The 10,000-nt window shown below is 45.9% G+C and overlaps 2 protein-coding genes across 3 annotated transcripts in view; both read right to left on the reverse strand.

Annotated features, from left to right (window-relative positions):
• Window positions 1-1,319: 1,319 nt before the first annotated feature.
• Window positions 1,320-6,193, reverse strand: si:ch211-252f13.5 (uncharacterized). Its single transcript, XM_058393927.1, has 4 exons — window positions 5,580-6,193; window positions 3,886-4,397; window positions 3,713-3,779; window positions 1,320-3,617 (listed from the first exon to the last, which is right to left on the reverse strand). The coding sequence occupies exons 1-4, from the start codon at window positions 6,001-6,003 to the stop codon at window positions 2,116-2,118; spliced, it is 2,505 nt and encodes an 834-aa protein (XP_058249910.1). The 5' UTR covers window positions 6,004-6,193; the 3' UTR covers window positions 1,320-2,115.
• A 797-nt stretch (window positions 6,194-6,990) lies between these two features.
• Window positions 6,991-10,000, reverse strand: part of abi1b (abl-interactor 1b) — a 25,467-nt gene continuing 22,457 nt past the window's right edge. For both annotated transcript variants that reach the window (XM_058393880.1, XM_058393879.1), the window contains 5 exons: window positions 9,837-9,934; window positions 9,504-9,722; window positions 9,310-9,396; window positions 9,013-9,198; window positions 6,991-8,916 (listed from right to left, as the gene is read on the reverse strand). In XM_058393880.1, the coding sequence (XP_058249863.1) occupies window positions 8,741-8,916; window positions 9,013-9,198; window positions 9,310-9,396; window positions 9,504-9,722; window positions 9,837-9,934 (766 nt within the window). In that variant the 3' untranslated portion in view covers window positions 6,991-8,740. The remainder of the gene's footprint in view (window positions 8,917-9,012; window positions 9,199-9,309; window positions 9,397-9,503; window positions 9,723-9,836; window positions 9,935-10,000) is intronic.

The following is a 10,000-nucleotide window of genomic DNA, read 5'->3' on the forward strand; positions in this document are numbered from 1 at the left end:
TCTGAAGAGATAAACATAGAGAGACAGACAGATCTAAAGAGACAAACACACACAGAGAGACAGATAGATGTCTAAAGAGACCGAAATATGTCTAGAGAGATGGACAGACATAGAAAGGTAGACAGTTCTAGAGAGTCAGACAGATGTCTAGAGAGACAGACAAATCTGAAGAGATACACATAGAGAGACAGACAGATCTAGAGAGACAAACAGACACAGAGAGACAGACAGATCTGGGAAGACAAAGATATGTAGAGAGACATGAATCTGAGGCGTGTCCCAGCTTCCATTATAAGCTCCATCATCATCATCATCCCAGATGTGTCACATCCATCAAACATTCCACACACACGCCCAGACGAAGGACCCACAGCTGGCCAGATGCTGAAGCCAGTCCAGATGTTACACAGTAGTGTCCTGAGGTCAGCGAGGAGCAAGGTGCATTCTGGGAGCAGGAGGCTAAACTCTCACAGCTGTCCCACTGTCTAATCATTAAATCTTACGTTAATTAGCATAACAACATAGACATTAAACAGAAACTTTGGATAGGCCACGCCCACAAAACAGTGCTAGTGGGGGCGTGGCCTGTCCAGTAGCAGCTATCTTCTGATTGATTTACGTGTTCCACTTTCCGCTTTGTTCTCAGATTAGATGAGCAGAATCTTCATAACATCTTGATACGACAGGAGAAGATGAAACTGAAGCAGAGTGTGAGAAGACAGCAGAATCCGAGGACGACTCAGAAACGTTCTAAAACTCCGTCCCTTCACCTGGAGACGAGCTCCAGACCCTCTCCTGTCCTCTCGCCGTCTGGAGGACGTGGTATCCAGGCTGATAATGTCAGCCAGCGCTGTGTATCAGGATCCTTTAAGGACGTGTGTGTGTTTTACATTAGGAGCAGGATGGGATCCATCCTCACCATTCCTGAGTGTATAGAATAACTTCAGCATGATGTCACACACAGCGCTAATGTGCTCCAAATGTCTCCATCCTCAAGTGCTAGCTTATAGACCTAGCATCTTTTTCACTACAGCAGCGAGATAAAAGAACATCAGGAAGCAACATTTCAGCGTCCATGCAGGACGTGTAAAATCACACTGGTGATGATCTGAAACCAGGCTGATCTTCTGCTGCTGTTCTGCTCATAAAAACTCATTCCTGGAATCCAACGTCCTCCTGGTCCTCAACCAGAAACATCTGCACCTCGACAGCTGCCTTCAATTCTCTCCACAAGGGCACTGTGTTTGTTATTCCTCCAATCTCCTGCCTCCAGTCCAGATTAGAGCCCAGACTCGGACAGTGGGAGAAAAAAAGAAAGAAAGACCAGATCACGCTACTGTCTTCAGGACGAAATTTATTCCTTCATTCGGGTTATTTCTGGAAAACATACTTTTCTTTTTATTTATTTATAAACACCAAAGATACGTAAAAAAAACCCCCAATTTGTCACAAAATAAAATTGTGTCACAATATTAACCCCCAAACTACAGTGGATGCTAGGCTACTGTGAGCTAACGCTACATTTAAGCTAACAAGCTTGTAGTTCGTATCTTGATAAACAAGATCCTTTAAATCACCATTAAATCTGATCTAGAGCACTAACTAGGCTAGTCACCTAGCCGATGCATGCTACGCATGGTGCGTGAGAGGTTTTAGCGTCTTGTTCTGAATATAAATACTTCAAGTCAAAGTTGTTTATTCTTAAGATATTCGTACAACACTAACATGATAAAACCCACATTTAGCGTTTAAATACGTACGACTTGAAAACTTGAAAGAATTTAAACAAGAACACAGGCTGTGAGCTCAAAGCTAAAGCTAAGATATAAAGATGACTGCAAAAAACTTAGCTTGTAATGAGTTTCACACATACACACACACACACATACACACACACACACAGATAGCATGTTGTCACATAACACTGTATAAATTATTCAGCATGTCAGCAGGCTATAATGATGCTAATCACACTAGGCAAGATAATCACCACAATCTGTGCTACGCTAAATATAAAGCTGCAAACATGCTAAATCCTCAGACCTTGTTCCGTTCTATGGGATATATAGGCTACTTCCTGTGTTGCTACATGCTTAAACATGTGACCTGCTCAATTCACGCTGCAACCCAGAGCATGGTAATGCTACTTCCTGCCTCGTGGGCGATCTGGTTAAGGCGTCCACGCACACAGTCCACTGTGATGTACACTTCAGTTCCGTTTTGCACTGAAAATGACACCCTGAGGCCTAAGCTAGCCCATTCGCTCCCTTCTGGCATCTGACCTCCGAGTTGGCGAGCGAGGACCGTTTGCGATGTTCCGTGCTGAACCAAAGCAAGTTCAATTACGCTACATGAGTGTATCAGCCTCAAGTCCAGAGCAACGCTAGCTGTTCCTGCCTCCCGGAAGATAAAATTACGATGCGCGTGCGTCTTGCTTGCGCTAGCTAATTCTAGTTGAGCCACTGCGGGGGAAGTTTGGTGAAAAAATAAGGGCTTGTTCCTTACAGCGCCGAAGGGAAGACCTCTTTTGGATACTGTAGCTGAAAGGGCAGAGGACACAGAGGATGGGATCCACATCAGACTTAGCATGCTAATCCCAGAGTCGTCACTGAAGTAGCGCGCACTGCACTGCGCCGGAGCTAGGATTTCAAAAGTGAGAGTGTCTCCGGCGTCCACTGCGGCGGTGGCAGAAAGAGATATGGATGTGTCTCTGTAGTGGACGCCAGGCTTGAAGACTCGTGTCAGTTCAACACTGCTTCCGTTCCGGTTGACATACGCTAGCAAGAAGAATCCCTCAGATATACAGGCTTGACCCATTGAGTAGACCGCTTGCTGGAAGACAAATTTCACTGTGCCCTTCTCTGTAAAGCTAATTCCGCGGTTATCATGGTTTAGAGTCACCATGTAGGGATCAGAGATAGAAGAAGTACGGAAGGAAGGTCGGTAGTTGGTATGGAAGTGCGCTGAAACCACCGTCTGAGCGGTCATAGCTATAGCGCCTGTATCATGAGAGAGCCAGAGCAAACTGAATGGTGCAACGAGTCCACTTTGAAGGTGCACCTTCTCGTTTTCAGCATTACAGTGATTGCTAGTGCTCTTGAGGAACAGGGACAACGTGTGACCAGGATCCACGACGGTCACTCCGGTTACACTGATGCTCTGGAGGGATTTTCCGTCTCTTTGCTCCATGCGCACTCCGCTTAGGTCCCTTCCTCCATCCTCACTGGAATTGACCCTCAAGCCAGCTTGGACAAAACTACGGCATCCGTGTCTCAAAGCTAGGTTATGGTCTACCCAGACAAGTCCGTGCTGGTGCAGAACTAACCGATCGTTTGTGCAAGAAACAAGTGCTCCATCACTGTGCCCTTGGATGCGCAACTGCATGTTGGGAAACTCGCTACCTTGGACTGGGGAAACCTCGCCGGACCAGGAAAGGGACAACCTGGTCTCAGAGGAGCTGGAACAAACGGTGTCCCTCATGGCTGAGCAAGGAGATACCATGCTCTGGGAATCACATTCCGAACAAGCCTGGCATTCCTGCAGCTCGGAATTGTAGAAGTAAGAATGACCACACATTCCAGCATCTTTTGCTGACATTCCTGTACATCGGAATCCACCTGTTTTGACAAGAGTTTTAGGGAAGACATAGATCTGTTAAGGACATCAGGAAGAAAGAATGATTTTATGCAGAATTCCCAATCTGAAGACTCACCTGGAGTGTTGAGACACTGACGTTCCTCACCACATAAGTGCTGTATTTCCAAGCATTCGTCTCTGTCCTGTCAGACATATAGAGTTGTTAGGAAATTCCACACTGAGTGAAAGATTAACAACAGATCAAACTGTGAAGTGGTTTTGCTTTAAAAAGTACGTAAAAGTAAGCACCTGACACATCCTGTCAGCGTGAACGGAGCACTGGGACACCAGGAAAAATCCTGGAAGACAAACGGTACACTTCTCGCATCTCGGCCAAGACCCACTAAAATCGCAATACTCGTCTGCTTGACAGGAGCTGCAACTGGGCAACTGCCTTCCAAAGTCCATCACGCTCTCCTCCATGTCCACCTTGGGCACGGTGTATGCCTCCTTGGTCCTTATCTCAGATCTGAGGCTGTCCAGATGACCCTCCAGATCTTTGTATTGACCAACATTTCTAAAGTTTTCCATAACCAGGTGGTACTGCACCTTCACTTGCTCCATCTGGTCAAAAATCCTCCGCTGTTGGTCCAGAATCTCTTTCTGCTGGGCTTGCAGGATGTCCTGCTGATCCTTCAACCCGTTCTGGAGATGCTTGACCTCATCCTGCTGAGCCCGGAGCTCCTGCACAAGCTTCTCTTGCCCCTTGGCCAAGTGAATCTGCAGCACCAGGGCATCCTCAGAGGGGACTTCATTGGTGCCTGGGCAGTTTAACATAAGAAACAGGGGAAGATATCTTACACTGACTTACATAATGATGAGTGGTGGTCATTTCACCCAAGGAACCTTGGATACACAGAGCATCATATTAGTAAGCGCAATTATGTTAAAATTTGAGTCCTAATGTTGTTGTTGACGTTTCGGCTGCTCCCTGTTCAGAGTTGCCATCATGGTCCGCATATTTGGATTTGGCACAGGTTTTACGCCAGACGCCATTCCTGACACAACCCTCCCATTATATCCAGGCTTGGGACCGGCACTGAGAGTTAACTCTTCAATGGCTCTTCCATTTAAATTCGTTTTAAATTCAAAATGGCTAGAAAAAGGATTGGTCAAATCATTTCTGTGGGAGTGGTCAAGATTAGTCAAACTTTTGCTCACAGTCTTGTGTATTTTAACCTTTCTTTTGCTGTGTATTTTATGAAGCCTTCTCTGCTTCATGCTGAGTTCTGAACAACAGATTGATGCCATTTTCATTTTTTCCTTGTCTCTTTAAGTATTCAACATTTTCCTATGTACTGATTTCATGCCATTTTGTTTGTATTATTGGATTTGAGAATGGGTTTAGTTATAAACATGTCTGCTTGTGTTTTAACCCCAGCTGTGAATGCAGGCCATGACTGTTGTATATCTGCCAAAAACAAAGGCCCTCCAGCTTCCATCTGCTATTTTGTGGTTAAACCACTTTATACAGCTTAAACCTCCACCCCCTACTATTTTCCTTCCTCTTTTTCCACAGGCCCTACATTAAAAGCTTATAAAGTTCAAGTGAACACATGCACAGAGCGCAAATGTCTCTGACTGAGAACATTAAAAGGTAAATATGTAGTGTTTAAATGTTATGACGTCATACATGGTCTCGTGACACATGGCTTTAGTGAGCTTTTTATTAGACTCCAGTAATAGATCTGTTTAGGATTCTCCACATCAATCACATGACAGATTTTGAGTAGCAGTTATTAGTTAATTATCAAGCTGCATCAGCACACCTCAGACACTGGACACGTCTTGGCTGATCCTCTAAATCTGTGGGATTTTTATTTTTCACCAAACTACTGCATTATTGCACAATTATTGCATTTTGGGGCACGTGCACATCATGTGTATCTTATGAGAAAGGGAAAAAAGTGAGCACGGCTTCTTTCTTCTGCTTCTCCTCTCACCTGGTTTGACGTCACACGTGAGCTGAATCCCATTCTGGGTCCCGAACTCCCGCGGCGCGCGATCTGTGCCGTCGCGCATGTGCGTGATGCACTCGCGCCCGGCGCACGGGCGCCGCTTGGCTTGCGCGCAATGCCCGTCGCCGGCGCAGCCATCGCGTGCTTGTGCTTGTGCCCGCGCTCGCGCCTGCGCTTCCATCGTTTCACTGTTGCTCCTGGCGTTCTCCTGGCGCGCGACCACAGACGGGTGGATGATGGTGTACGGCACAGCCGGGCGCCGCAGCGTGTCCGCGCGACCCGAGGCGCACCGTCCGCCTGCGCACGTGCCCGGGCAACGCGCTCCCGCGCACACCTCGGCCGCGCTTCCTGCAACCACGTAGGCGACCACGTAGATCGCGAGCCACAGAAACGTTGATATGGGTGCCATTAAAATAACAAACAAACAAATAATCTAACCAAAACCAAATAAAACCGAGGTTAGGAATCCTCTCGCATAACTGGCGCCACGTGCAATCCGAAAATAACCATTTTATTATTAAGTGTGTAGCTGTAGTAGTGTATCGGCACACTAGAGAAAATTCCGCTCTCTCTCTCTCTCTGTGTGTGTGTGTGTGTGTGAGCGCGCGCTGCAGGAAGACTCCATGCGCCACTGAGTTAATTGCCACCAGGTTTCCCCCTCGAGCTTCTGTTCGTTTTAACCCATGACTCTCCTCCTCATGTTTATTCACTCAGACAAAAAAAGGTTTCATTAAGCATCACTTGCTAGTATAATAGTTACTTGCTAGCAAACCAGATTGCATTTGTAACTAGATTTTTAAAGTTCGTCGAGACAAACTTTGATGTTGGCTTGACGAAGCAACCAACGTGTCACGTGACATCACTTGGACACCCGTCACAAAGTTCCCCTCATTGTGCTGAGTGTTTTGAAATGTCACATGTGTATGTTGGGGTACTGTTGAAATTGTATTTATTTGGGGGGCGTGGCGCGGACGTGACGTCACGTGATGTCACCTCGACACACGTCACGCAGTTCCACACATTGTGCTGAACGTTTTGATATGTCACATGTATATGTTGGAGTAATTTTGCAATTCAGCTTATTTTGGGGGCGTGGCGTGCACGTGACGTCATCCCGACACACGTCACAAAGTTCCCCTCACTGTGCTGAGTGTTTTGATATGTGTATATTTGCAGTAGTTTTGTGATTTTGCTAATTTTGGGGCGGGGTTCTACCGGAAAACCGAAATTCAAAATCCTGTTTCGTGGTCAAGCTAAATCTAAAACGTTCACACAAGCCGTGACCAAACAAATAAGCTTTAAAACACGCGAGAATAATTCACCTAAAAGAGCAGACTCATTCGCGAAAGACTCATCACTACAGTGCGTTTAAAAGAACAACGAGAACACGGTGAAATACCGGACAGTACTTTATTATAAAAACCGCTGTACATCAACTGAGAAAAGAAAAAAAACAGGTTTTATTTATGTACAATGTGATGAGAGAGAAGCTAATCGCGGAGGTGATGAGTCGCTGACACCGTGTGGTGGTGTTTCACACAGCACCGAGTCAATCACATCCTCGCGGATATTTCTTACCAATTAAATTAATATAAAAACCAAACACATCGGTTTTCAAAAGACATTTCAGTGACAATCTACAAAATCATGCTGTGCTTCCTTATAACTAAATAAAAACTATTCGCACCCGAGTGAGACCAGATTTTTACCACACATCATTATTAGCTTAGCATACACCAGCCCTTAGCTATTAAACTTCACGAGCTAGCGAAAAGCTAACCGCCGTATGATGCACCAACAAACAACGGCAAGCTAGCTAGCTAGCTAATGGTGTAAAGTAGCTAACATCTGGCTAATTATTACACCGTGTAAACCAGTAGTCAAAGTCGCTAGCACGCTAGCTAACACGAGACTATCCTGTCAAGTTAGCTAACGGCACACTAGCTACTTCATTGTGTAAACCGTTAGCCAGGGTCGTTTGAAAACCTAGCTAACATTAGACTGTTAGATTTGTGTAAACAATTAGTCAGGTTTCTGTTTTCACCCAGGTGCAAATGAGGCAACACGAGTAATAAATATTTGGGATGATTGTTACTGAGAGATAAAGATTAGCAGAATCTGCCCTGCAGAACGAACACTATACTTCTGAATACTTCCATGTTTTTGAAGGGTGGGATAAATAACACGTCTCCTAAACGAACAATGCCACTTTTGAACTTCTTGTCTGGTTGAATTAGCCATATGGTAAGGTTGAACAGAAACATTGAACATTTAAGTGACTAAGCACAACATAAATCTAGTGACAGAGTTGCTGAAGGTTAGCTCCTAGCAAAATGTTTGACCTATTTAGCTAGCTTTCTAACTGTATTTCTACGCCTGCAAGATCTGTAAACTCATTGGAACGTCATGTCATATAATCCCTGGATTGTAAAAGGTTATTAGTGAGTTAAATGAATTCGTTGGGAACGTTTCATACAACAAAATGTCTCATGCTGAAAATCTAGCTTCAATTGAACTGATCTCCACCGAGAGCCTGAACAGAACTGTTGAGCTTGAACAAATATTCTTGGAAAATGATTGATCCTGGGTAAGTTAGCTTTGCTGTCCAGTGACATACTTTGCTAAATAGCTAGCGCAGTAAAGGAACGAAGTTACATTAGCAGGCAGTTACAGAACAGATGAAGTACTGGGCGCTCGTTGTCAAGGCAGCTACATGGAACCCCAGTCTGAAGGTAGCAAAATGAAGGGTATAGCTATGAAATGTTAAGGCAACAGCATCACAATAGCGACGTACATGGAATTAAAATGCAACGTAGGCTAACACTGCAGGCAAAATGGAATTCGATTGACCTGGGGTCATCAGCCAGATCGTACTGTAAATCACGACATTCAACCACGTCTTCCCTGAAGCCAAGGAAGAGTTGGGCAGTATGTTAAAAGAAAAACTAACACCGTTTTTTTTTTGTTTGTTTGTTTTTTCTACGCCGAAGAAACACGCACAATAACACGCACTAGTCACAACCGACAGGTTTCATACAGTACCGTATGTACAAAAAACCCGAGTCAGGCAGAACCGGACATTTCCTCAATACACTGCACATCATAAATACGTAAATAGGTCAGGTGAAAACATTCGCGAGTTAGCGCTAGTCAGCGTAGTGCATGATGGACTCCACATAGTTGCCGGGAAACAGTCCGGTCACGCCGTTGCACACGCCCTCGAACCAGCCGTCGTCATTTTTCTTGATGATGTATATGATGGCGCCTTCCATGAAGGACAGCTCATCATCCTTGTCCTTGGTGTAGTCGTAAATGGCAACCACTGAGAAAGGTGAAGAAGAAAAAAATATTAGTAAGTTAGTAAGTTAACAGTGTTAGTAGTTAACTAGGAAACCAGCTAGTTAAGTTAATCAGCTACCCTTCTCTATGTACGACTTAGGGGCCCAGTGGGGGTCTCCGTCTGCGTAGGGGTCGTTGTAGTGTACTAGCGCAGCGTCCTCTTCCTCGTAGTCCACAGGGGGCGGGGGAGGGGGTGGAGCCGCTTCCTCGAACATGGGTGTGTCTTCGGGGAGCGGAGGCGGAGGAGGGGAGGGGCTGTCTGAAACTGAGAAGAAAGAGAGCTGACATTAGTGGACTAGCCTCTTTTCTCAATAAAAGTACGATATCTTGGGTGATGTATACAATAGCAGTGTGTGTGTGTGTGTGGAACACTTACTGTTCTCCTGAACCCGGGCCACAAATCCAGTGAGAGGAATCTGGGGTGTGAGCTGTGCCACAGGAGGAGGCGGCGGTGCGACTGAGACTATATATATCCACATATACACACATATACATTATTAATGTATAAGATATCAGATAGATCAGTAATAATAACCAGTGCCGTTCTGATGTCCCATGTAAGGTACTGACCCGGAGCCGGGTTCTGGGGGTAAGTGGGACCACCATTATGGTGCGACTGAGGCACAGAGAACTGGGACGCGCTGGACGGGGCGCGGCGGTACGTGCCGGTCGCCGACACCATGGAGGCAGAGGACGAGGCGCTGGAGGAGCTGTGCCTCGAGATCTGACGAGAAATTGTGCCAAATTGAGACATGGGGACAGGACCCAGACCTGGACCTGGTGGTACCACTGATAGCAGGAGAGAGAAGCACCCATAACGAGGTTAAACACGCAGCAAGAACCATGAACAACACAGTGAGCGAACAAAACAGGCTAGAAATGATAAACCGCTGAGTCGCTAACCTGGAGCCATGCTAGGAGGAGAGGGTGTTGGAACAGCCAGAGGAATTCCCACGCTGTTCCCGCTGTTCTCCCGTCCACCGCTACCACCACTGCTTCCACTGCAGAGAGGAAAAACCTCATAGTGACACGCAGAAATTATGCTAACAACACGCGCGCCTGAATCC

The sequence above is a fragment of the Hemibagrus wyckioides genome, linkage group LG07, assembly GCF_019097595.1.
Source record: "Hemibagrus wyckioides isolate EC202008001 linkage group LG07, SWU_Hwy_1.0, whole genome shotgun sequence".
Classification (NCBI taxonomy): Eukaryota; Metazoa; Chordata; class Actinopteri; order Siluriformes; family Bagridae; genus Hemibagrus; species Hemibagrus wyckioides.